We start from the raw sequence: 27,642 nt of genomic DNA, 5'->3' as shown, positions 1-27,642 counted from the left end.
AGACGCCAGTCGTGGTCGGCCGAGAAATGGCGACTGAGACTGTCCGCACGGACATTCAAGACCCCGGCCAGATGATTTGCTACCAAGCAAATCTGATGGTCCTTTGCCCAGGACCATAGTCGAAGAGCTTCTCTGCAGAGAAGGTACGACCCTACTCCTCCCTGTTTGTTTATGTACCACATTGCGGTAGTATTGTCCGTCAGGACCTGTACCGACTGACTACGAAGGGAAGGGAGGAAGGCCTTGAGAGCCAGACGTACAGCCCGCAACTCCAAGAGATTGATATGAAAAATCTGTTCCTCTGGAGATCAAATCCCTTTGATCTCCAGATCCCCCAGATGAGCTCCCCACCCTAGAGTGGAAGCATCCGTTATGACCATGGTCACTGGTGGTGACTGCGCGAACGGCTTTCCTTGTGAAAGATTGTTGCCCGCAATCCACCACTTCAAGTCCACACCAGCATCTCCGGAGATCTTGACAGCACCTTCTAGATCTCCTTTGTGTTGAGACCACTGCCTTCGGAGGCACCACTGAAGAGCCCTCATATGCCAACGAGCATGCATGACCAACAGTATGCAGGAGGCAAACAGACAGAGCAGACGAAGGACCTTAAAGACTGGAACTACCGCTCCATTTCGAAACATTGGAACCAACTCCTGAATATCTTGAATCCGCTGAGGCGGAGGAAAGGCTCGATTCAATGTTGTATCCAGTACTGCCCCTATGAACAGGAGGCGCTGAGAGGGCTCCAGGTGAGATTTGGGCATGTTCACCGAAAAGCCCAGGTCGAACAACAACTGGGTTGTTGACTGCAGATGATGTGACACAAGCTCCGGAGACTTGGCTTTGATCAACCAGTCGTCCAAGTAAGGGAATACTGCTATCCCCTTCCTTCTGAGCTCTGCCGCAACCACTGACATCACCTTCGTGAAGACTCGAGGTGCTGAAGTAAGACCAAACGGGAGGACCGCAAACTGATAGTGCTGCGACCCTACCACAAACCGGAGATACTTCCTGTGCGACTTGAGTATCGGGATATGAAAATAAGCATCCTGCAAGTCGACAGACACCATCCAATCTTCTTTGTTCAACGCCAAAAGCACCTGAGCTAGGGTCAGCATCTTGAACTTTTCCTGTTTGAGGAACCAATTCAAGATCCTCAGATCCAGGATTGGTCTCAACCGACCATCCTTCTTGGGAATCAGGAAGTACCTTGAGTAACAACCTCGACCCCTTTCCTGCTCTGGAACTAACTCCACCGCGGCCTTTGAAAGGAGGACTTGAACCTCCTGTTCTAACAACAGGAGGTGTTCTTCTGAACAATAAGATGGGCGGGGCGGGATGGGGGGCGGAAACTCCCGAAAGGGAAGGGTGTAGCCTTTTCCCACAATACTGATAACCCAAGTGTCCGATGTAATAGTCTCCCACTTGTGGAGAAAATGCCGTAACCTCCCCCCTACAGGAGAGGAGTGAGTGGGAAATGGTGGAAGCCTAAGGTTGCTTTCCCTGCTGCACCCCTCCAGAGGACGAGGAAGAGGCAGAGTGCTGCTGAGAGGCTCCTCTGGTGCGGGCCCTACCCCTCCCTCTAAATGATCTATAGGGGAGGGAAGAGGTGGGTTGCTGGAATCTCCCCCAAAAGGAAGAGGAGGAAGAGCCACGCCCAAATCCACGAAACCTCCTGAAAAATCTGGAGGAGGCAGAAGGGGCTTGCAGCCCTAATGATTTGGCTTTGGCCCCGCTTTCTTTAAATCTCTCCAAGGCCGAATCTGCTTTGGCTCCAAACAGTTTGTCCCCATCAAACGGGAGGTCCAACAGGGTCGACTGCACGTCCGCAGAAAACCCCGAGTTACGGAGCCAGGCCTGCCTCCTTGCCACCACAGCCGTGCCCATTGCCCTAGCCACCGAGTCGGTCGTGTCCAGCCCAGACTGGATAATCTGGGTTGCGCCAGCCTGGGCATCCGAGACAACATTCAAGAGTCCCTGGGGAAGCTCCGTAAATGAAGATGAAATATCGTCCATGAGAGCATGGATGTATCTCCCCAGAATACAAGTCGCGTTGGTGGCCTTCAACGCCAAACTACAAGAGGAAAATATCTTCTTGGATTGTGCATCCAGCTTTTTAGAGTCTCTGTCTCCTGGTACCGCTGGGAAAGATCCAGGCGCTGACCTAGAGGAACAGGAGGCTTGCACCACCAAGCTCTCCGGCGTAGGGTGTCTAGACAGAAAGCCAGGGTCAGATGGTGCAGCTCGATATCTCCTGGCCACAGCCCTATGAACAGCTGAGGAAGATACTGGCTTCTTCCACACATCTAACACCGGATCAAGCAAAGCCTCATTAAATGGCAAAAGAGGCTCCGCTGCAGCAGAGGCCGGATGCAGTACCTCAGTCAGTAAATTCTGCTTCGCCTCTGCCACCGGCAAAGGCAGGTCCAGAAAGTTAACCGCCTTCCTCACCACAGCGTGAAAGGTAGCAGCCTCCTCCGTATATTCCCCTGGAGATGAAAGGTCCCACTCAGGGGAAGTATCCAGCCCACTGGCTGTATCCAGACCATGCAGTCCATCACCAGAGTCCTTAATCTCTCCTTCCTCCAAGACTCGTTGGTATTCCTGCTCTTCCAAAAGACGGAGAGCACGCCTCCTCGAATGTAGTCTTTCCTCGATACGCGGAGTCGACATGGCCGCCGCCGAAGTCGAAGATCGGTGCCGATCTCCAGAACAATCCGACGCCACGTCCGGCGCCACAGGCAGCTTCGGCGCCGAGGAAGGAGCCGGACGAAGAAATCTTGGAGTCTCCGATGGACCCGCCGGAGTCACTGGACGAAATCCTGACGTCGACGGGATGGAAACCTCTGGGGCCAAAACCTCTGGAGCCACCGGAGCGGCCACCGGCGCCGAGCCCACATTCCCTAAAGGGAGAAAGGACATAAAGGGTGCCGGCCGTAGAGGCGCAGGATCACCCAATGAAAAGGCCAAGGGCCCCGAAGGACCAGCCGGAGCACCTCCTGGAGCCATCTGTTGAAAGATGGTATACATCGCATTCAGAAATGCAGTATTATCGGCTCCAGGGGCGGGAAAAGCTTGATACTGGGGTGCCTGGATCGAAGGCGACCCTGACGCCAGCCTCGACGTCCGCGACGCCGGAGACATCACAAGAGGCTGCATCACCTCAACCAGACACACCTGTCCAGGCGAAGTCTGTGATGTCGGAGAGGGCAACGGCGTCGATGGATGTGGCATGACCGTGGGACTGACCTCCCAAGTATTCCGTGCCAAGCCGAAGGCGACCTCGAACGAGACTCCTTGCTGGAATGACGCTGTGAATCCCTACGGCGCCGGGAGTCTCGATGACGCCGATGAGACCTTGGCGAAGAAGACTTCTTATGATGTTTCTTCTCCTTTCTCTTCGACTTCGCCATGAACAGTTTAGCCTCACGTTCTTTCAGGGCCTTCGGATTCATGTGCGGACATGAATCACAAGTTGCGACGTCGTGGTCGGAGCTTAAACACGATAGACAGTCGGAGTGAGGATCAGTAATGGACATCTTGCCGCCACACTCTCGACAGGGCTTGAAACCCGACTTCCTCTGAGACATTATTACCGCAGAGAAAATCCACGCAGCAGAAAATACACTAACTATGAAAGTAACAGTAGCTCCCTCGAAGATAACAGTTTCGAATGCACGAAAAAGGGAACGGACGTCGGCGAGGACCTCTTATTGCCTGTATGACGTCAGACGGCGTCGCGTGTGCTTATGTGACGTCCTCATCGACGTGCAGAAGCTAGGAAGAAGATTTCCGTCGAATGCTGGCGCCATGGGAGTATTCATTAGGTGAGGCATCCACAGGTAGTTGTATCCATCAGAAGTTTGATATTCTACTACTAGTTTAAATCAAAAACAAATTAGACCTGTGTAAGCATAAGGACCTGTACAAACTGAAAGCTAAAATATAGGTGGCTTCGCTGCAGTGGTTTCAATGTAAAGTCCTGGGCAAAGACTACTGCTTACTACATACCAATATTTGTGGCTGCAAATAAACTCCCAGAATTAAATGCGCTATACAATGTAGTGGTTAACAATGCATGGATGTTAAAAAACACTGCATATACAGCTGCATGCTATGCAAATCACATTCTTGATTTCACAATTACCATCATTTCGCTGAATTGTACACCTTCAGCAGCAGAACACACGTCTGTAGAATGCTAAAGACAGTGTGCATGATACAAAGGAAGCTGGCTTTGGGGCATTAAATTATCCACTTGAAGTTGGACACTTCACGGTAGAACTACGAAGAGGCTTCTTAAGGAGAACCCGTCAAAGTCAGCACTAAATGGAGGGCCTTTAGCAGCATGATAGAGAAGACAAATGTCAAGGAGTTTTAAAGAAGTGTCACTAACGGTTAGATTAAATAGTTTAATCATGCAAAAAAGGCAGAAAGAAATGACAACCTTCAGAAGTGCACACTGCTAAGTCCAAAGGAAACAAATAACATACCATTAAGCTGAAAGAGGGGCGAAACAGCTTTTCACCTCACACCAGTTGACTAACCTGGACCAGCTGTCAGAATAAATCGATTTTATGGATGTCCGGCAAGCAGCCAAAATGACAGCAAGCTCAAACAGTAAATCAAAGCCCCTCTGCTGGTTCTGCTCAATCTCCATGTATGAAGGCATAGATTGTGGAAGTTCAGAGTAGCATCCTGCCACGCTCCTGTGACAGCTTATCCAAAGAGCCCATTAAATTGGTGGAACAGAGCCTTACTGAGGTAGACCGCAATGGATATGCTCCCGTAATGAACCAAACTGATGATAAAGGGAATACTAAACTTTGTTTGCAGCAAGAAAGGAGACCAGCTCCTGTTTACTACCTCTTCCAACCCAATGTTCCAGCACAAGTCAACAAAAATGGTAACGTGACAGCTGGAGCGTCAGGAGTGCTTCCTCTGGGTATAGGCAAGGACATTCAAAATTTGAATACTGTTGATGGAACTAGCAGGCAAGGGAGAGCAGCCACAAACAAATCTAATCCCTGCTGCTCCTAAAGCACTCCAGCACAGAAGCAACATTTTCATCACACAACTGAACCCCCTCAAAAAGGAAGGTCCATGAGTGAGACTGTCATTGCCAGAAAACCAAGTAGCATGCATCCAACCGTGGTGCATGTCAAAACTAGTGTACATAGCGCAACAACAATCTGCAGAATCTAGGCTAGACCAACTTTTGTTTGGTCCATTCTGTAATGTCTAAGGAAGCGAAGGACTTTCAAAGGCCTTCAGGAAAAGATGGTGGAACTTTACTTGCTATGTCTAATGGCATTCAAATTTCGAAGCACTAGGCTGAACAACTGTTTTGCAATTATGTCTCGTGGGGCAGAAGGCACACAGTTTGAATTAACTATGCTCACAGAAGCCTGTACTAGAAGTCTGAGAAGTAGGACGGTGGATCAGGAAAGTCTGATGACCTGGGAAGGTCTGTCTCATCTTGCAACAGTGCATCTCATGCAGAGTTGCTCAGGGCCCCCATCCCAATCCAGTGCATCCCGACTGCCAGTGAATGAGATTAAGTATTCCATCCATCACCTTGTTGTTACAGTTGACACCTTAACAGCAAAGGCTATGCCCGGCCGTAGGTCCCATGCTCACTGTGCCACTGGAATCAAGCTAGTCATGGCTTAGGAGACCTGTATCTGGGCGAAACCGCTCATATGTTGCTTGTATTCTGGGTGAGGGAGGGCCTGCCAGCTTAGGCTGAACTCTTCATGAGAAACAGGGTCAGGAATCTGCATACGGCTGGGTCGAAACTGAGGCAGCCTGGTGTGTGAAAAACAATGCACTGGGATGCTGCCAAAAAGTGATTGCCAATGGCTGAGTTTTATTCCTATAGTCCATCCATCAATATTGTTGCTCTGACTAGCAGTTTGTGGCACATGCATCTTAGCTTAAGCCGTATTTTTATTCATTTTTTTTTGGGGGGGGGGGGGAGGGGGTAAAGGGGTAAGTAGATGTGAGAAGCACACACTGGTAATAAGGGGTCCTGGGGAGAGTCACAAAGTGAGGTACCTGCTGTTAGAAGTATCCATAAGAAAGGCTTCTTTGTTTTACTGTTATATGGCTTGATCACACAAATGAGACATTAGATTACTGCTCCCAGGTAAGATGAGTGAAAATAGAGAAATCTAAAGACGTTTATGCAGGGGTCAGAAGGATTTCACAATTTATGATGTGCATTCAAAAAAAACAAAAAAAAAGTCAAATGGCCTCTTTGAAGAATCTTGTTTCCTGTGTTTTAACCTCAATTTGTGACACTAGGGATTTTTGCAATTACGTTAATGGCATTCTAAAGTGACAATGATTAAGGCATAATCAAACATGTTCAACATTACACCACCATTCTAACATTACTCTAGGACTCTAGCTCAACAGGGAATCATTAAACTGTGACTAGAAAAGAACAAGTGCTGCAGAACTGCTCATCTTTGTGTTAAGTCCTTATTAGGACATATGCTGCTTTCGGATCTACCAAGCTGGGAAATCAAGGGTTTACTGAAGATGTGGTTTAACTGCAGCTCCAAATACTGAAATAAAGCAGGACCACCAGCAATATCTTAGTAAACCAGCTCTGCGACTGTACTTAGTCAGCTAGATAGCAACAGGCCTCCATTGAATTTACAGAGGGCTACTTTCATGAGGCTGTGAAGGCATTGGGTTGGAGTCAGTCTTCCATTGCTAGAAAGTTCGAAGTGGGCAAAGACTACAATATTACGATCAATGTCTAACAGACAAAAGAGTAGACAATGTACTCCAGAAGTAAGAAAACAAATAAAATAGCAAATTGACTGAAGTGACATGCTGTTCTAAGTTCACATTCATAGTACCTTTGTTAAAGAGATGAACTAAAAACCGAAAAACAATATTGACTTCATGAATGCAACTTACCTGTAGGAAGCTAATGGCCATTAAAATTAGGCTATAAGAACTAATTCCACCGGTAAAAACTTCATTCAAATCCCTTTCAAGGAGAAACTGTTTTAATACTAAAATCAAAAAAGGCAGCAAGGTATATTTCTAAAAGACAAAAGAAAAATACATTTAAGTTTATCATTTTATCAAGCCACTTCAAACTAGCATGTTTAGAGATGATTAGAAAAGTACCTCATGCACATTTATAGGATTAGGAGACATCTGGTGAATGACTGATCTCAAAACAAAGGCAGACATCCAAACTCCCATTCAGGATCGTCAAAGGCTGGTCAAGAACCAGGACCAAGTTAAGAATTTTACTTCTCACCACTGTGTAGCCCTTTTTATATACACTAGGTGACATTGCTGTACAGTAAGCCCCAGGAGGACCAAAACCTTAAAATAACATTAGAGACATCATATGAGCAATAAGCTTACATTCAGTAAAGAGAAAAGGGTCTGCCTCCTTAAGAGCATGGGAGGCACCCCTTCCCACAATTCACTGTACTGGCAGTTACCTGTCAGGCAGTTTTTTGGCAACCTAAGCATATCAATAAGCAAAAGCTGCTTACCTGTAAATCATAGCTATCTTCAAGGGGAATACTCGCTCCTAAGCACCGAACAGTCCATAACACCACCCAAAGTTAGGACCCCGATACACTTCCTAAATGTGTGTTGATACATATATCCAAAATGGAGCCCGATCCATCAGGCTTCCACGAGGATGGGCGAAAAGGCCCGAGTTGGGCACACTTGCTCAAAAGGGCAAAGTCCATTTTCTGACAGTACTATCAGTTTGAGGGTAGATGGAACGGGATCAAAACAATACCAATTAAATAGGTTTTCTAAGGTTTCCGATTCGAAATCTCGGAGAAGAGGAAACACGCCCAAACCTGACAGCAGAAAGAAAAACAATGGAGTTGATGCCCAGGCGCACTGTAACCAAGACGCGGAGTCACTCAATCCCATGACTCCAAAAAGACTTCTTCGAAGAAAAACTTGTAACACTCAAAGCTCAAAACTAGATGTTGGAATAGCTATGCATAGCATGTGTATCTGCAGCTACACATGCCAAACAAACACTATATATATGGAAAATGTCACTTACCCAATGTACATCTGTTCGTGGCATGTTCCGCTGCAGATTCACGAAGGCATTGGAGGGGTTCTGGGTGGGATGATGAGTTTTAAACCCGCCATGAAGGCTTTGATAACAGGAACTCTAAATAAATAGCTGTGCTGTATTTTTTGCAAATATGCGGAAATTGCAGTGAGATGTATTTTTATGGAAGAGAATGCTAAATTTGATTTTTGTAAATGAAGTAAATTGCATACAATATCTTGTGTTGATGCTGAAAGAGGGGCAATTTGTTTAGATTGACAGTAATATACAAATCTTTTCCATTTGTTAGCATAGCAGTGTCTGGTAGTGGGTTTTCTTGCTTGCTAAATTACTTGCATACATTCAGTTGATAGTTGTAAATACCCAAATTCTATGCCCTCAAGGACCAAAATGCTAGATTGAGTGTGTTGGGATTTGGGTGCCTGATCGGCCCTTTGTTTTCTATCAACAGATCTGGCCTGTTTGGGAGCTTGGAGTGTGGTACTACTGAAAGGTCTAGTAGTGTTGTGTACCACGGCTGACATTCCCACGTTGGCACTATGAGATTCAGATTGAGCGTGTTTTGACGCAGTTTGTTGACTAGACATTATATGATTACGAGAGGGGGGAAAAGCGTAAGCAAATATCCCTGACCAACTGATCCATAGAGCATTGTACTTTGATAGGGGATGTGGGTATCTGTATGCAAAGTTTTGGCATTTTGAGTTTTCGCTGGTGGCAAAGAGATCTATGTCTGGTGTTCGCAATTGATGAAAGTATTTTTGAAGTACCGGAGGGTTAATCTCCCACTCGTGTCTGTTGTTGATTTCTGCTGAGAACATCTACTAATTGGTGGTGTATCCCTGGAATATACTGTGCTACCAGGTGAATTTGGTTGTGAATTGCCCATTTCCAATTTTTTTTTTGTTAGCCGGGATAGTTGGGACAAACGTGTCCCTCCTTGTTTGTTTAGATAATACATGGCGGTCATGCCGTCTGTTTTGATCACAAAATGTTTTGTGAATAAGGAGAGGCTGAAAAGCTTTGAGTGCTAGGAAGACAGCTAACAGCTCTAAGTGATTTATATGTAGCTGTTTGTGTTGGGCATCCCATTGTCCCTGGATGTTGTGACTGTGGAGGTGAGCTCCCCAGCCAATCATTGATGCATCTTTTGTATGGTCTGAGGCACAGGGTCTTGAAATGGCCACCCTTTGTTTAGATTTGTGGAATTCCACCACTGAAGGGACATGTATGTTTGGCAGTCTATCAACACTAGATCTTGAAGCAGACCCTGTGCTTGTGACCATTGTTGTGCAAGGCACTGTTGCAAGGGCTGCATGTTTAGTCTTGCATGTGGAACAATTGCAATACACGGACGCCATCATGCCTAATACTTTCATGACCAATTTGACAGTGTACTGTTGACCTGTCTGTATTTGTGCCAATATATTGTGAAATGTTTGTATTCTTTGCATATTTGGACTTGCAAGAGCTTTGAGTATTTAGTATTGACCTTAACTACTGTTGTATTTGCGCAGTTTGTAGTTGTGACTTTTGGTCGTTTATGGAGAACCCTGGCGTGTGCAGGGTTTGTATTACATAGCTTACATGGTTTTGACACTGCGTATAACTGTTTGATTTTATTAGCCAATCGTCTAGATATGGAAAGACATGAATGTGTTATCTTCTTAGGTAGGCTGCGACTACCGCCAGGCACTTTGTGAATACCCTTGGAGCTGTTAATCCAAAGGGTAACACTTTGAACTGATAATGCTTTCCTTGAATTACAAACCAGAGATATTTTCTGTGCGCAGGATGGATGGGTATGTGAAAATACGCATCTTTGAGGTCTAATGTTGCCATGAAATCGTGTTGCTGAAGTAGTGGGAAAACATCCTGGAGTGTCACCATATTAAAGCGTTGTGACAGGATGTAAAGATTGAGGGTTCTGAGATCCAATATTGGCCTTAAGGTTCCATCCTTGCTGGGAATGAGGAAATAGTGAGTAAACTCCCATCCCTATTTGATTTTGTGGCACAGCTTCTATTGCTTGTTTGATTAGAGATTTGACTTCTTACTGCAACAGAGTGATATGGTCTGTGGATAGCCTGTGTGGTTTTGGTGGAATGTTTGGTGGAGTTTGTATCAATTCTAGGCAATAGCCATTGCGGATAATTCATAATACCCAGTTGTCTGTGGTAATGTTTAGCCAATTGTTGCGGAACTTTTGCAGTCTCTCTCTACCCACCCCCCTCCCCCCTCGGAGGTGTGAATTGGAAAGGAATGGCACAAGTCACTGTTTACTTTGTTGTGAGGCTTCTTTTGGTGTTTGATATTTTCCCTCGCCTCTGGGGTACTGGCCTCTAAGTGCTTTTGAAACCACCTCGTTGGTACTGAGGTTGGTAGGCCAGCTTTGGCTGCGACGTGGATGCCTCTGCAGTTTGGGCTCTAAATTGGGGTTTACGAAAGGATCCCCTGTGTGGTATACAGCGCACCCATGGCTTTTGCGGTGTCTGAATCCTTTCACATAGTTTTCAATAGCAATGTCAACTTCTGGGCCGAAAAGCTGTTTTTGGTTGAATGGCATATTCAACACTGCCTGTTGGATTTCAGGTTTGAATCCTGAAGACCTAAGCCATGCAGGTCTCCTTATGGTTACAGCAGTGTTGATGGTTTTGGTCGATGTATCTGCAGGGTCTAGGGCTGACCTAATCTGATCGTTAGTGATGGCATGCCCTTACTCTGTTATGCCCTTTTTTTGCTGTTCTTTGGGGAGATGCTGGATTACATCTCATCTGGTCCCAGTGGGCCCTATCATACCTAGCCAACAATGCCTGAGAGTTGGTTAATCATCATTGGTTGGCTGCCTGAGATGCCACCCTTTTCCCTGCAGCATCAAACTTCCTACTCTCTTTGTCTGGTGGGGGTGCATCACCTGACGACTGAGCTTCCTCTCTTCCTGGCAGCACATACCACAACAGAGTCTGGAGGTAGTTGTTGGGTAATATAAAAAGGATCGAAAGGGGGTGGCTTATTTTTTCTCCACTCTAGGAGTAATAATCCTTGCCTTTACTGGCTCTCTAAATAGCTGGTCAGCATGTTTTAGCATGCTGGGGAGCATAGAAAGCGACTGATATGTTGCATGCGTGGAAGAGAGCATTAAATAAGAAATCATCCTCTAATGGCTCAGTATGCATGGTGACATTGTGATATGTTGCCGCTCTAGCTATCACTTGTGTAGCCTGTACTATCCTCTGGTCGTGAAGGCTTGGAGGGATAGCAAACTAGGTTACTGTCTGGAATGGGGTCTGGATCATAAAGATCCCATGGATCCACATTGTCCTGCTGCGAACCAAATGAGTGCGATGGTGACTGCATAGGTGTAGGACTGGTAAGAGGAGAGATATGTAGATGTGGAGAGTGAGGAGGAGACTGAGGCAGAGAAAATATGTTTTTGGCACTTTAGCTAGAGGCTATGTAGTGTCCAATTCCTCCTGAAAGGCTATTTACCTCCATTTTTGGAGGCGGTGCGGTTAAAATTCTGCACGTATCTTTATGGATATGAACCCTGGCTTGCCTTTCATCCATTGCTTCTATTTGAGAGTCCTCCTCAGTAGTTTTGTTGCTTTAAGTGCTTGTGAAAATCCATGCTCCTCAGTATAAATAGTTTTTATTTGGATCCGAAGCTGGCTTTTTCGGTATTGAAAAAAATGGGGTTGAAGATGGTCTCTGCTCTGAAAATTATTTGAGATTGATTTGGAAGAGCAGTGTTTGATCGGTTCGGAGACAGAGCTTCGGCTCGAGTCAGATGGCTTTGGAGGGGTGGCCTTCTTTGGAGCCAAGCTGGAGGGTTGGTCACCGAGAATTTTTTTGGGTCGAGCCATAACCTCCCAGCAGTGGCGTTACCAAGGCCTTATGTTTGGGCTTAGATGACACAGGGGCAGGTGTACTCACGTGCTATCATGCCGTGACCGGTCTGTCCTCCTCGGAATCCTGGTCGGAGTGGGATCCTCGAACGGAGGCTGCGGTCTGGCATGATTTCTTCCTCTTCGATGTCGAGATGTTCAGTGCTCTTTGATGCCCTCGAGTCTCCATGCTCTTCTGTCTCGGAGTGTCTTTCAACCGGGAGGAAAATTGCAAGGCCTGCAGATCCTTCCGATGGTCGGGGGAAAGGCAGAGATTACAGATGAGGTGTTGGTCCATATAAGGGAATTTAGCGTGGCAGAGAGGACAGAATCGGAATGAGTCTGATCCATAAGGCTTCCATGCAGTCGGCCCGACAAGCCCCGAGTAGGTACGTGCACGCCCCAAAGGGCAAGTAAAAATGTTTGTTTCGACGGTACGGAAGTGTCGATCAAAGGTGTAACGCGATCGAAAACTATACCGACAAGAAATGAAGTGTCTTAAGCTTTCCCAAATCGACCTATCGGAGCAAAAGAAATCACATCCAAACCCGATGGCGGAAAGAAAACAATCTAAGATGGAGTCTATGCCCATGCGCAATGGAGCTGAAGAGGAGTCACTCAATCCCGTAACTCAAACACTTCTTCGAAGAAAAACAACCTGTATAACACTCCGAGCCCAACACTAGATGGCAGACGTATGCACAGCATGTGTAGCTGCAGCTAATATTATATAAATAAAAAATGTCACCCAGTGTACATCTGTTCGTGGCATGAGACACTGCAGATTCACATGCTGTGCATTATCCTGCCAGCTAGTGTTGGGCTCGGAGTGCTACAAGTTTTTCTTCGAAGAAGTCTTTGAGTCACGAGACCGAGGAACTCCTCCCTTTCGGCTCCATTGCGCATGGGCGTCGACTCCATCTTAGATTGTTTTCCCCGCAGTGGGTGAGGTAGGAGTTGTGTATATAGTAGAAGTGCCCATGCAATGGAGTGAGTATGTACATACATAATGTGTATAAAAAAAAATAGTATATATTCACAAATTTACAAATGTATAAGTTTAACAACTTATAACGGCTACAGGCTGCTGGGGAGGTGGGAGGGCGCATGTGAATCTGCAGCGTCTCATGCCACGAACAGATGTACACTGGGTAAGTGACATTTTCCGTTCAATGGCTTGTGTAGCTGCAGATACACATGCTGTGCATAGACTAGTAAGCAAAAATCTCCCCAAAAGCGGTAGCTTAGCCTGTAGGAGTTGAAGTTGTCTGAAATAATGTTCGTAATACAGCCTGTCCTACTGTGGCTTGTTGTGTTGTTAACATCTACACAGTAATGTTTTGTGAATGTATGAGGCGTAGACCATGTGGCTGCCTTACAGATTTGTCATGGGTATATTTCCTAGAAAGGCCATTGTGGAGCCTTTCTTCCGAGTGGAGTGCGCCTTTGGCGTAATAGGCAGATCTTTTTGCTTTAATATAGCAGGTTTGAATACATTTCACTATCCATCTGGCAATGCCTTGTTTGGATATTGGGTTTCCTGCATGAGGTTTTTGAAAGTCCACAAACAATTATTTTGTCTTGCGAAATTGTTTTGTTCTATCAATGTAATACATTAATGCTCTTTTGATGTCTAACGTATGTAAGGCTCTTTCGGCTACTGAGTCTGGTTGTGGAAAAAAGACTGGGAGTTCCACTGTTTGATTTAGGTGGAACGGTGATATAACTTTTGGTAAGAATTTGGGATTTGTCCGGAGAACCACTTTATGTTTATGTATTTGTATAAAGGGTTCTTGTATAGTGAATGCTTGAATTTCACTTACTCTAAGAGATGTGATCGCTATTAGGAAGGCTACTTTACAGGTTAAGTATTGCATTTCACAAGAGTGCAAGGGTTCAAATGGTGGACCCATGAGTTGTGTTAATACAATATTGAGGTTCCACGAGGGAACCAGTGGTGTTCTTGGGGGTATGATTCTCTTTAGACCCTCCATAAATGCTTTGATGACTGGGATTCTAAAGAGTGATGTTGAATGTGTAATCTGCAGATAGGCAGATATTGCTGTGAGATGTATTTTGATGGAAGAAAAGGCTAGGTTTGATTTTTGTAAGTAATAAATAGCTTATGATGTTCTTTGAAGAAGCGTGTAGTGGTTGGATTTGATTATGATGGCAATAAACAAATCTTTTCCATTTGATTGCATAACAATGTCTTGTAGTAGGTCTCCTAGCTTGTTTAATGACCTCCACACATTCTTGTGTAAGGTCTAAATGTCCAAACTCTAAGACTTCAGGAGCCAGATTTCTAGATTGAGCGATGCTGGATTCGGGTGTCTGATCTGTTGCTTGTGTTGAGTTAACAGATCTGGTCTGTTTGGTAGTTTGATATGAGGTACTACTGACAGGTCTAGTAGTGTTGTGTACCATGGTTGTCGAGCCCAGCTTGGTGCTATCAGTATGAGTCTGTTTTGACTCAATTTGTTTACAAGATAAGAAAGGAGGGGAAGAGGGGGAAAAGCGTAGGCAAATATCCCTGACCAACTCATCCATAACGCATTGCCCCTGGACTGAGGGTGTGGATACCTGGACGCGAAGTTTTGGCATTTTGCATTTTCTTTTGTTGCGAATAGGTCTATTTCTGGTATTCCCCAGTGCTGAAAGTAAGTTTGTAGTATCTGGGGATGAATTTCCCATTCGTGTGTTTGTTGGTGATTTCGACTGAGATGGTCAGCTAATTAGTTTTGAATCCCTGGGATGTACTGTGCTATTAGGCGAATGTGAATCGCCCAATGCCAAATATTTTGTGCTAAGAGACACAGTTGTGATGAGTGTCCCTCCCTGTTTGTTTAGGTAATACATTGTTGTCATGTTGTCTGTTTTGACAAGAATGTGTTTGTGGGCTATTAGCGGTTTAAATGCTTTCAATGCTAGAAACACTGCTAAGAGCTCTAGGTGATTTATATGCAGTTGCCTTTGTTGAGCGTCCCATTGTCCCTGTATACTGTGCTAGTTGAGGTGTGCTCCCCACCCTATCATGGAAGCATCTGTTGTGATCACGTATTGAGGCACTGGGTCTTGGAATGGCCGCCCTTGGTTTAAATTTATAGGATTCCACCATTGAAGCGAGGAGTGTGTTTGGCGGTCTATCAACACTAGATCTTGAAGTTGACCCTGTGCTTGTGTCCATTGTGTTGCTAGACATTGTTGTAATGGACGCATGTGTAGTCTTAAGTTTGGGACAATGACTTTGCATGAAGACATCATGCCTAGGAGTTTCATTACAAACCTCACTTGATAGTGTTGGTTTGGGTGCATGTTTAGTATTACATTTTGGAAGGCTTGTACCCTTTGTGGACTTGGAGTGGCAATCCCTTTTTGTGTGTTGATTGTTGCTCCTAAGTATTGTTGTATTTGACACAGTTGTAGATGTGACTTTTGGTAGTTTATAGAGAACCCTAGTTTGTGAAAGGTTTGTATGACGTATTCTGTGTGTAGAAGACAGTTGCTGAGTGCTGGTTTTTATTAACCAATTGTCTAGGTAAGGAAATACGTGCATGTGCTGCCTCCTGATGTGAGCAGCTACTACTGCAAGGCATTTTGTGAATACTCTTGGGGCTGTTATGCCGAACGGTAACACTTTGAATTGGTAATGCACGCCTTGGATTACAAACCTTAAGTATTTCCTGTGGGAAGGATGTATGGGTATGTGGAAATCAGCATCCTTGAGATCTAATGTTGACATGTAGTCCTGTTTGAGCAAGGGAATCACATCTTGAAGTGTCACCATGTGAAAGTGATCTGATTTGATGTAAAGATTTAGCGTTCTGAGGTCTAATATGGGTCTCAGTGTTTTGTCCTTTTTTGGAATTAGGAAATACAGGGAGTAAACACCTGTTCCTTTTTGATGGTTGGGTACTAGTTCTATTGCTTCTTTTTGTAACAATGCTTGGACTTCTAGCTGTAACAGATCTAAGTGTTGTTTGGACAGGTTGTGTGCTCTTGGAGGCACATCTGGTGGCAAATGTAGGAATTCTATGCAATGACCATGTTGGATAATGTCTAGGACCCACGCATCCGTACTTGTGTTCCCAGTTGTGGTGATAATCTGTGAGTCTCCCCCCCCACTGGTGTTGTGTGGTGGGGGTTTGTGACGTTGAAGTCACTGTTTAGTTTGTGGGGATTTTTGGGCCCTGGAATTTCCCTCTCGTTTTAGGGAACTGTCCACCCCTATATTGTCCTCGAAAACCTCCTCTCTGATATTGGCCCTGATATGTGGGTCTGACTTGTGAGGTGGAAGGCTCTGTGGTCTGGGCCCGAAACCCCCCTCTAAAGTGTGGCTTCCTAAAAGTGCCTATGCTCTGTGGGGAGTAGAGCTTGCCCATGGCTTTGGGCGTGTCAGTGTCGCTTTAGTTGGTCTATCGCTGTATCCACCTCTGACCCAAATAGTTGTTGTTCATTGAATGGCATATTTAGCACTGCTTGCTGAATTTCGGGCTTAAATCCGGGGGTTCGTAGCCATGCGTGTCTCCGAATGGTTACCGCTGTGTTTACTATTCTGGCTGCCGTGTCTGTTGAGTCCATGGCCGACCTTATTTGGTTGTTGGAGATACTTTGGCCTTCCTAGACAACCTGTTGGGCACGTTTCTGGAACTCTTTGGGAAGGTGTTGAATGAGATGTTGCATTTCATCCCAATGTGCCCTGTCGTATCTTGCTAGAAAAGCCTGAGAGTTGGCAATTCGCCATTGATTGGCTGCTTGTGCTGCCACCCTTTTGTCTACTGCATCGAATTTTTGACTTTTTGTCAGGTGGTGGTGCGTCTCCAGAAGTTTGTGAGTTTGCCCGTTTTCGGGCTGCTCCTACTACCACTGAATCTGGAGTTAACTGTTGTGTGATGTACACAGGGTCAGGAGGGGGAGGTTTATATTTCTTCTCCACCCTAGGCATGATGGCTCTGCCTTTGACTGGGTCTTGAAACACCTGTTTAGCGTGTTTTAACATGCCTGGCAGCATTGGCAAGCTTTGGTATTGGCTGTGCGTAGATGACAGGGTGTTAAACAAGAAGTCATCTTCTATGGGCTCTGCATGCAATGCAACATTATGAAATGCATCTGCCCTGAAAAGCACTTGTATGTAAGCAGTACTGTCTTCAAGTGGTGAAGGTCTTGCCGGGTAGCATTCGGGACTATTGTCAGAGACCGGTGAGTCATACAAATCCAATGCATCCGGGTCATCTTGACTCATCTCTGTGTGCGTTGGTGACTGCATCATTGGGGGTGTTGCTACCGGGGACAGATGTGGCGAATGTAATGGTGATTGTTGTGGCGAAAATCGTGGTAGAGTTCTCTCTTTTGCCACTTTTGCCTTTATTTCCACCTCTTGGAATGCGAGCTTCCGCTTCATCTTTATTGGAGGAAGAGTTCTAATTTTCCCCGTGTCCTTTTGGATATGGAGACTTTTGTGTGTGGTCAGGCTCTCCCATGCCCAGCTCTTGTCTATGGCCTTGTAAATGTGTGGAAAGGCCTTGTTCCTCTGTATAGGAGCTTTGTTTTGGCTCAGAGGACAAATGTTTTGGTACCGAAATTTTTGAGACAGTCTTTTTCGGCTCAGAGGAAGTCTTTTTGATTTTCGGTGTGCCGAACTCTGTGCCGTGTCTGTTCGGAGCTGGTATCTCGGTGCTAAGTCTGTTCAGAGCCGGTATCTCGACCGGAGTCTGATGTCTTCGGCTGCTGGGAGGCCTTTTTCGGTGCCAATGTTTGGTCACCGTGTTTTCGGGTAAAGCCATGGCCTGTTGGCAGTGGCGTCCCCTGGGCCTTCATGATTTTTGTGTGAGTTTTTGCCGGGGCTGGTTTACTCACGGTTTTCTGCGTCTTCGGCTGCTCACTCTGACTCGTCCAAGTCCGAATCTCTAATGGCGAATGGCTCCTCTTCGATGTCGGTGTGTCCGGCCTGTGTCGACGCCATCTGGAGTCTTCAAGCTCTTCGATCTGCAGTGTCTTCTTGGATCGAAATGCCGGTCAGGCCTCGCAATTATCCTCGTTGTGTTCGGGGGACAAACAGATGACAGACCAAGTGGTGGTCTGTATAAGGATACTTAGCGTGGCAGTTGGGGCAGAAGCGGAAGGGGGTCCGGTCCATAAGCGTTGAAGATGGATGCGTTTGGGCTGACCAGGCCCCGCCGAGGCGTGGAAACCCTGAAGGGCTGCCGGAACTTTTGTTTCTTCGGTGTCAATGTGCTAGCACTAACCCGGTACCGAGCGAAAACAATACGTCGAATTTTCCGATGGATAACTATCTTTTCCAAACCGAAACACGGAGCGTAGAGGAACACGTCCGAACTCGATGGTGGAAAAAAAACAATCTAAGATGTAGTCGACGCCCATGCGCAATGGAGCTGAAAGGGAGGAGTCCCTCGGTCTCGTGACTCGAAAAGACTTCTTCGAAGAAAAACAACTTGTAACACTCAGAGCCCAACACTAGATGGCAGGATAATGCACAGCATGTGTATCTGCAGCTACACATGCCATCAAATGAATAGGTATATATATATATATATATATATATATATATATATATATATATATATTACAAACACCTATACATACACACCTACAACCATATATACAGTACTTTACACTATACACATACACATCAGTAGCCTGCAGAAAGGCTAAAAAGAGGGACAGCTTATATTGAGTTTATTTTAAACTACCCAAGCACAGACAATGGTAATTTAATAAAGGACTATATCAGGAGTTTTGCAAACCTTTATTTAAAAGGAAAATGAATAGGAATGAGAGACATTAGCCAGTAGGCTGACAATCGAAGAAAAACAAATGCCACTGTGCCTTTAACAACCTCACAGCACTAGCCAATCATGCCTCACAGTTGATAGTTAGGTAATTTGTCTGGAAATTAGGTATCCCGGTTTCAGTATTTGAGAACTATAATGACTTCCGTCCAGGAAGGGAGATGGGAGGGTTGCTTATAACTGATTAGAATTTCCCCCGAAAGAGAACTAGGGTTAAAGGTAAGCAACATTTTCTCCTCTTCCAGGGGATCCTCATCAAGAGTCATAAGCACAATAGCAAGACTAGCCCACGTAACATGGACTAGAAATAAGTACAGTTTCAACAATTACCCAAAAAGATTGAAGAAGCCTGTTGTAAGGAAATGCCTCCTTGGCATGGTTACCCACTGACTTTTTTGCCTTTGCTGATGCCAAGTTACGATTTGAAAGTGTGCTGAGGCCTGCTAACCAGGCCCCAGCACCAGTGTTCTTTCCCTAACCTGTACTTTTGTTCCCACAATTGGCACACCCTGGCATCCAGGTAAGCCCCTTGTAACTGGTACCCCTGGTACCAAGGGCCCTGATGCCAGGGAAGGTCTCTAAGGGCTGCAGCATGTCGTATGCCACCCTGGGGACCCCTCACTCAGCACAGACACTGCTTGCCAGCTTGTGTGTGCTAGTGAGGACAAAATGAATAAGTCGACATGGCACTCCCCTCAGGGTGCCATGCCAACCTCACACTGCCTATAGGTATAGAAAAGTCACCCCTCTAGAAGGCCTTACAGCCCTAAGGCAGGGTGCACTATACCATAGGTGAGGGCATAAGTGCATGAGCACTGTGCCCCTACAGTGTCTAAGCAAAACCTTAGACATTGTAAGTGCAGGGTAGCCATAAGAGTATATGGTCTGGGAGTCTGTCACGCACGAACTCCACAGCACCATAATGGCTACACTGAAATCTGGGAAGTTTGGTATCAAACTTCTCAGCACAATAAATGCACACTGATGCCAGTGTACATTTTATTCTAACATACACCCCAGAGGGCACCTTAGAGGTGCCCCCTGAAACCTTAACCGACTACCAGTGTGGGCTGACTAGTTTTAGCAGCCTGCCACACTCGAGACATGTTGCTGGCCACATGGGGAGAGTGCCTTTGTCACTCTGGCTAGTAACAAAGCCTGTACTGGGTGGATGTGCTTCTCACCTCCCCCTGCAGGAGCTGTAACACCTGTCGGTGAGCCTCAAAGGCTCACCCCCTTTGTTACAGCACCCCAGGGCACTCCAGCTAGTGGAGTTGCCCGCCCCCTCCGGCCACGGCCCCACTTTTGGCGGCAAGGCCCTAGGAGATAATGAGAAAAACAAGGAGGAGTCACTGACCAGTCAGGACAGCCCCTAAGGTGTCCTGAGCTGAGGTGACGGACTTAGAAATCCTCCATCTTGCAGATGGAGGATTCCCCCAATAGGGATAGGAATGTGCCCCCCTCCCCTCAGGGAGGAGGCACAAAGAGGGTGTAGCCACCCTCAAGGCTAGTAGCCATTGGCTACTAACCCCCCAGACCTAAACACACCCCTAAATTGAGTATTTAGGGGCTCCCAGAACACAGCAAGATAGATTCCTGCAACCTAAGATGAAGAAGGACTGCTGAGCTGAAAAACCTGCAGAGAAGACACCAACTGCTTTGGCCCCAGCTCTACCAGCCTGTCTCCCCACTTCTAAAGACACTGCTCCAGCGACGCGTTCTACAGGGTCCAGCAACCTCTGAAGCCTCAGAGGACTACCCTGCATCTAGAAGGACCAAGAACTCCCGAGGACAGTGGCTCTGTTCCACAAAGACTGCAACTTTGCAACAAAGAAGCAACTTTGAAACACACGTTTCCCGCCAGAAGCGTGAGACTTTGTACTCTGCACCCAACACCACCGGCTCAACTTGTGGAGAACAAACACCACAGGGAGGACTCCCCGGCGACTACGAGACCGTGAGTAGCCAGAGTTGACCCCCCTGAGCCCCCACAGCGACGCCTGCAGATGGAATCCCGAGGCTCCCCCTGACCATGACTGCTTGCTTCAAAGACCCGACGTCTGGTAAAGACACTGCACCCGCCAGGACCTGAAAGTATCCGACCTCCAGTGCAGGTGGCCCTCTCCCTTGCCCAGGTGGTGGCTACCCCGAGGAGCCCCCCCCTTGCCTGCATCGCTGAAGAGACCCCTTGGTCTCCCATTGGATTACATTGCAAACCCGACACCTGTTTGCACACTGCACCCGGCCGCCCCCGTGCCGCTGAGGGTGTACTTTTTGTGCTGACTTGTGTCTCTCTCCCCCCCCCCCCCCCCCCACAACACCCCTTCCCCCAGGGCCCTACAAAACCCCCCTGGTCTGCCCTCCGAAGACGCGGGTACTTACCTGCTGGCAGACTGGAACCGGGGCATCCCCTTCTCCATTGAAGCCTATGCATTTTGGGCACCACCTGGACCTCTGCACCTGACTGGCCCGGAGCTGCTGGTGTGGTAACTTTGGGGTTGCCCTGAACCCCAAACGGTGGGCTACTTTGGACCCAACTTTGAACCCTGTAGGTGGTTTACTTACCTGCAAAACTAACACACTTACCTCCCCCAGGAACTGTTGAAAATTGCAGTGTCTAGTTTTAAAATAGCTATTTGCGTGAAAACTGTATATGCTATTTTGCTAATTCAAAGTTCTTAAAGTTCCTAAGTGAAATACCTTTCATTTAAAGTATTGTTTGTAAATCTTGCACCTGTGGTTCTTAAAATAAACTAAGAAAATATATTTTTCTATACAAAAACCTATTGGCCTGGAATTGTCCGAGTGTGTTCCTCATTTATTGCCTGTGTGTACAACAATTGCTTAACACTACCCTCTGATAAGCCTACTGCTCGACCACACTACCACTAAATAGAGCATTAGAATTCTCTTTTTGCCACTATCTTACCTCTAAGGGGAACCCTTGGACTCTGTGCATGCTATTTCTTACTTTGAAATAGTACATACAGAGCCAACTTCCTACACCTGTCCTACTTGAGTATCTGCTTTAGCATCTGAATTCAAAAGATAATGCCTAATAGAAGGTATGAGCAGATCTGAATGTAGTGGCTGCATATTTCAGAAACTGGTACATTCATAGGGATGAAAGTTGGTAGTGAGATACTGGTTAATGTGGACGACAAAGTAAATTCGGAAGAACAATGGGATGAGTTCTCATCACTATCCTATCAGAACGGCTCTTCAGAACATACTGCCTGAATTTAACTAACCCTTCAAGAGGACAATGGCTACTACAAAAAAAGCCCCTTTCCATGGGAGATGCTGCAGAGACTACGTATTGGTTCAAATGTAACCCATCAGTTTGAAAAGGACAATATCAGGTTCCAATAGAGGAGAGGGTAACCTGATTTAAGGGAAAACCTTTGAGTTCTTCTAAAAAGCCTAAACACTGGAATTTTAAAGAAATAGGTCTGTGAAGGAGATTTGTTCATAGGCTGTAATGGCTACAAGATGTACCCATCAGAAGAAAAACTACAGACCAGATTGGGCTAAGCGTAGAAGATAAGGAATGACCACATCTTGACAAAATCAGATTGTAATTATTCTGTGTACACCATAAATAAAACTTTTCATTTGAAAGCATGTCACTTTGTAGTGTAAAGTAGTTTAGCTTCTTAAAAGAAAATAAGTTACTTACCTGTAACTGTAGTTCTCCAGTATTGGTATCTTTCATAGATTCACATGCTTGAATCATTCCCCGTCGTCGAAGTGGGAGTCCCACGGTACATAGAAAGCAATAAATAGAGAAAAACCTCTCTTTTCTTTTTTTTCTTTGAAGTCAATAGGAAAAAACATTCAATTGTAGAACTATCAGCCTCTTTAGAAAGAGCCCAAACTTCAGCCAATCAGGCGCGACCACCCTCTTAGAACCCTCAGCACAGAGGCTCAGTCTGTCAGATTTCTCCGCACTAGTGTATACAGGAAAAAATTCCAGAAGGTGAGCCTCTCTGGGGAGGAGGGTGGGTCGCATGTGAATCTATGAAAGATACCAATACTGGAGAACTACAGTTACAGGTAAGTAACTTATTTTCTTCTCCAGTATTAGGGTATCTTTCATAGATTCACATGCTTGAATCAGAATAGTCAGCAGTAAATGGATAAATTATTATTTTCTTGTAGTACCAACAGAACGCATAAATATATTGCATGTTGACTGAATGTATATAAGCGATTAAATCTGCAAATTAAGAGCTAACCATTCCTAAGTACATGTAGTATTCATCCATTATATAAAAATCTATATATAAACATTTATACATATACATATATATTCCATGTAGCAAAGAAAAATATGAGTACCTCTAACTGCATATAAGAAGGATATACTCTAAATTACATATGAAATGAGACACAGAGGACGGAGGGTAAGGCTTATAGGCTCACCTTATGTGAACAAATTGCGCAAAACCGCTTGTCCTACCGCAGCATCCACCTTGTCCGTAGCTTCCAGGCAGTAATGCTGGGTGAAAATATGAGGACGTGTCCATGTCGCTGCCTTGCAGATTTGGTCCAAAGGAATTCCAGCGAACAGAGCCGTGGAAGTGGAAACTGCTCTAGTGGAGTGCGCCCAGACCTTAGATGATAATGGCTTTCCCGCCAACTGGTAGGTCAACTGAATGGCAGCAGAAATCCAACGCGCTATAGTTTGTTTAGTAACTGCGCTACCACGATTGACCTTCCCAAAGCTGATAAACAACTGTTCAGATTTACGGAAAGCAGTTGTTCTATCTATATAGAACTTTAAACAGCGCTTAATGTCTAACGAATGCAGAGCTCGCTCAGCTGCCGTTTGAGGATTTGGAAAAAATGTTCGCAGAACTACTGGTTCGTTTAAGTGAAAAGATGATGGAACTTTAGGTATAAACCTTGGATTTGTTCTTAAAATGACCACCTCCGGCTTGAATTGAAGGAAAGGTGGAGAAATTGTAAATGCCTGGATATCACGGACTCTTCTTGCCGATGTCAAGGCTAAAAGAAGGGCCGTTTTAAAAGAAACGAACTTCAAATCCACTCTATGAATAGGCTCGAACGGATGTTTCATTAATTGGGAGAGCACAATGTTCAGATGCCATTGTGGTGCAGGACGGTGAATTGGTGGATATTTTCTGAACAAACCTTTAAGAAATTGTTTGATTATTCTAGCAGACCATAGTGAAGGTGACTGAGAGGTCCGTCTGTAACTAGATATGGCAGCCAAATGCACTTTAATCGATGAATGCGAAAGACCGGATTTGGCCAAATGTAGTACATATGGCAAAATCTGTTCAGGGGATGATGACAGAGGATGGATGCTGGAAGCAGCGCACCACAAACAAAACCTCTTCCACTTGAATTTGTATGTGCGATTTGTAGACTGGGCTCTGGCACAGGCAAGTATCTCTCTGCACTCGAGGAATATTCAAACCATCAAATTCATAGAATTCAGGAGCCAGGCTGATAAACGAAGAGATGTCGGGTTGGGATGACGAACCTGACCCTGGCTCATTGTTAGCAGATCCGGAATTGCCTTCAGCCGAATGTGAGGTTGTTCCGATAGCAATAGAAGTTCTGTGAACCAGAACTGGCGTGGCCATCTCGGAGCGATTAGAAGAATCCTGCATCGTTCCCCCTTCATCTTTAGCAGAAGTCTCGGGATGAGTGGAAGCGGGGGAAAAGCGTATGCATAAATCCCTGACCATCTGATCAAAAACGCATTCCCTCTCGAACCCCTCTGCGGATGCCAGCTTGCGAAGTGTCGGCATTTCTTGTTGTCCTTGGTCGCGAATAGATCTATGGTGGGCCTGCCCCAAAGGTGAAAGATTGTCGAGAACCGACTGATTGATTTCCCACTCGTGGCAGCTGGTTCGATTCCTGCTCAAGGCATCTGCCCAGATGTTGGTGATCCCTGGGAGATGTTCTGCTCGGATGGTGATTCCATGCTGAGTTACCCAATGCCACAGCTCCTGTGCCTCCAGGGATAATGCTCGAGATCTTGTGCCTCCTTGTTTGTTGATATAGTGCATGACCGTGGTGTTGTCTGTCCTTATCAACACTGAAGAGTCTTTGATGTTCATGCGGAAGGATTTGAGTGCCAAAAACACCGCTCTGAGCTCTAATACGTTTATGTGGAGAGTTGATTCTTGCATAGACCATTCTCCCCTCACGGAAAGATCCTGTAAATGAGCACCCCATCCCTCCAGGGATGCGTCCGTTGTTACTATGTGCATGGTCCTGTCTTTCAGAAATGACAGCCCGTCTGAGACTAGGGGAGTTTCTTTCCACCACGTGAAAGCCTGTTTCGCTGCAGGGGTGATTTGTACTAGCTCGTCGAAAGAGCCTTCTGTCTGTTTCCACTGGTTGTCTAGTTGTTGTTGGAGTCCTCATGTGGAGGCGACAGTTCCTTATCAATGGAATGCATGACGATAGTATCCCTAGAAAAGACTTGTAAGTCCGTACTGAAACGGACCTTCTTTTGCTGAGCCGAGCTGCTAAGTTTCGAAGTCTGTCTTCTGTCCTGTGAAGGAAAGGCTTTTGCTTGTAAAGTGTCCAAGATGGCTCCTAGAAACGTGATGTTCTGCGTGGGCTCTGTGTGAGACTTGGGGTAGTTGACCGACAAACCAAAAGCTCCGAAAAGGGAGAGACATGTTTCCGTATCTCTGGCAGCCTTCAACGCTGTACGTGCTTTTATTAGCCAGTCGTCTAGGTAAGGGAAGACCTGTACCCCTAATTGTCTGAGGTGGGCTGCCACTGGCGCCAAAACCTTGGTGAACACTCTTGGAGCCGACTTGAGGCCAAACGGAAGTACTCTGAACTGGTAGTGAATGCCTGCGACCCTGAACCGCAAGAATTTCCGATGATTGGGGTGAATTGGAATGTGAAAATATGCGTCCTGAAGATCTAGCGAGGTCATACAATCCCCTCGATTGAGGAGGCTCAGAACGTCTTGAAGAGAGATCAGTAATACGAAATTGCGAAAAGATTGCTTCTTGAGGTATTTGTTGAGCGATCGAAGATCGAGAATAGGTCTCCAATCTCCGTTCTTCTTCCGGATAAGGAAAAAACAGGAGTAAAAACCTATTCCCCTCTGATTTCTTGGTACGATCTCTATTGCTCCCTTGCTCATTAAGATAGCAATCTGTTCCATAAGCTCGTTGAGGTGGGCTGGCGGGGGGCCTCCTGGTGGTACTTGAGGAGCAGACTGGTTGAATTCTAGTGTATGCCCCCGCTTGATAATATCCAAAACCCATCTGTCTGTTGTTATTCTGGACCATTGATGCAGAAACCCGGAAATTGTGCCCCCTATACGAGTGTTGGTGCAGGGGCTGGGTGCAGGCATTTGATGAGGGTCACTGCTTTCTAGTCGTATCCTCGGGTCTGAAAGCAGATTTTCCTCTTGTTTGCTGTCTGAAGCGAGCTGATGTTTGCTGGCGAAAGGAATGCTGTTGTTGCTGGCCATACGTTGAGCGATATTGGCCTTGGTAAGAGGAGTACGGTCTATATTGTTGAAAGCCTCCTCTGTGAGAAAAAGTACCTCTCCCTCTCGCTCCTCGAAAGGGTTGCCTCTTGTACTGAAGCGCTGAAAGTGACCTGGCTGTTTCAGTGTCTGACTTGATCGACTGCAATGCATCGTCGACATGTTTTCCAAATAAAAGTTCTCCATCATATGGCATGTCTAGAACTTTCAACTGAACTTCGGGCCTAAAAGAGGTAGCCTTTAGCCACCCTTGGCGTCTGAGAACCGCAGCACCGGCCAATTGTCTAAAACCTGTGGAAGAGACATCAATGGCAGAGTCTATGATTTCAGCCGAAATCTTTTCTCCTTCTTGAAGAATTCTGCGTGCTTCTGCTCTACTGGATTCAGGTATCATGTCAATGAATTGTGACATGTCAGACCACATCTGACGATCGTATCTCCCCAGTATTGCTAGAGAGTTGGCGGCTCTAACAGTGGTGGCAGCCATGGTTGCCATTTTTTTACCTATGGAGTCCAGACGCCGTCCTTCCTTGTCCGGAGGTGGGGTCAGAGAAGCTGACGGATTCCTGGATCTTCTCTGTGCTGCTTGGGAGATAACCGAATCCGGTTTAGGGTGGCTGATTAGATATGCTGGGGAGTTGTCAGGTGCCTTATATTTCTTTTCTAGCCTGGGCAAGACTGCAGGAATGGAGGACGGAGTCTGCATGACCTTTAAGCCTTCTTCCCAGATGAAGTCGACAATGGGAATGGCCCTCACTGATTTTCTTGTGTCCTCTTTAAAGTCATAAAGAAAACAATCTGATTGTTTAGACGTAATCGGTAGCTGGAATCTCTTGGCAGCTCTCTCCATGACAGAATGGAAACCTCCAATGTCCTGCGGAGGAGAGTCTACTGGCGGAGGTGTAGATGGAGATGGAGTCTGAATCTGGTACTCATCCCATTCCGGTATTAAAGAGTCTGAATCTTGTATCTCCCCTTCTTCCCGTTCCTCTTCGGATGACGGTGAGCCAATGCTCTGAACAGAAGGAGGTACTGTGATAGGGTCTGGAAATGTGGAAGGTCTAGCCGGAGTGGACACTGGCGTCTGCTGAGGCTGCACCGGTGTGGAAGAACCAGGCGGTGGATACCTCGCATAATAGTCCTGCATCATTTGCTGAAGGTTGTTAATTAATGATACCAGCATTTGTACTGTCTCTTCTGATTGTTCGAAATGCCCTTGATCCTGTTGGTGGGAAAATTGCTGAAGATCCTCCTCTTCATCCTCTTCTTGGCATTTTATACGTAGTTCGGACGGACTACGCGCTACCGGAAAAAATCCGTCATCCGAGTATCCATCGCCATCATCATCATCCTCCGCAAAAAGATGCTGCG

General features: G+C 46.1%; 1 protein-coding gene across 2 annotated transcripts in view; it reads right to left on the bottom strand.

Annotated features, from left to right (window-relative positions):
* Window positions 1-27,642, bottom strand: part of TENT4A (terminal nucleotidyltransferase 4A) — a 298,560-nt gene that overhangs the window by 173,260 nt on the left and 97,658 nt on the right. For both annotated transcript variants that reach the window (XM_069219701.1, XM_069219702.1), the window contains exon 6: window positions 6,937-7,065. In XM_069219701.1, the coding sequence (XP_069075802.1) occupies window positions 6,937-7,065 (129 nt within the window). The remainder of the gene's footprint in view (window positions 1-6,936; window positions 7,066-27,642) is intronic.

The sequence above is a fragment of the Pleurodeles waltl genome, chromosome 2_2 (genome assembly GCF_031143425.1).
Source record: "Pleurodeles waltl isolate 20211129_DDA chromosome 2_2, aPleWal1.hap1.20221129, whole genome shotgun sequence".
Classification (NCBI taxonomy): domain Eukaryota; kingdom Metazoa; phylum Chordata; class Amphibia; order Caudata; family Salamandridae; genus Pleurodeles; species Pleurodeles waltl.
This window is presented reverse-complemented; position numbering and strand designations above follow the sequence as displayed.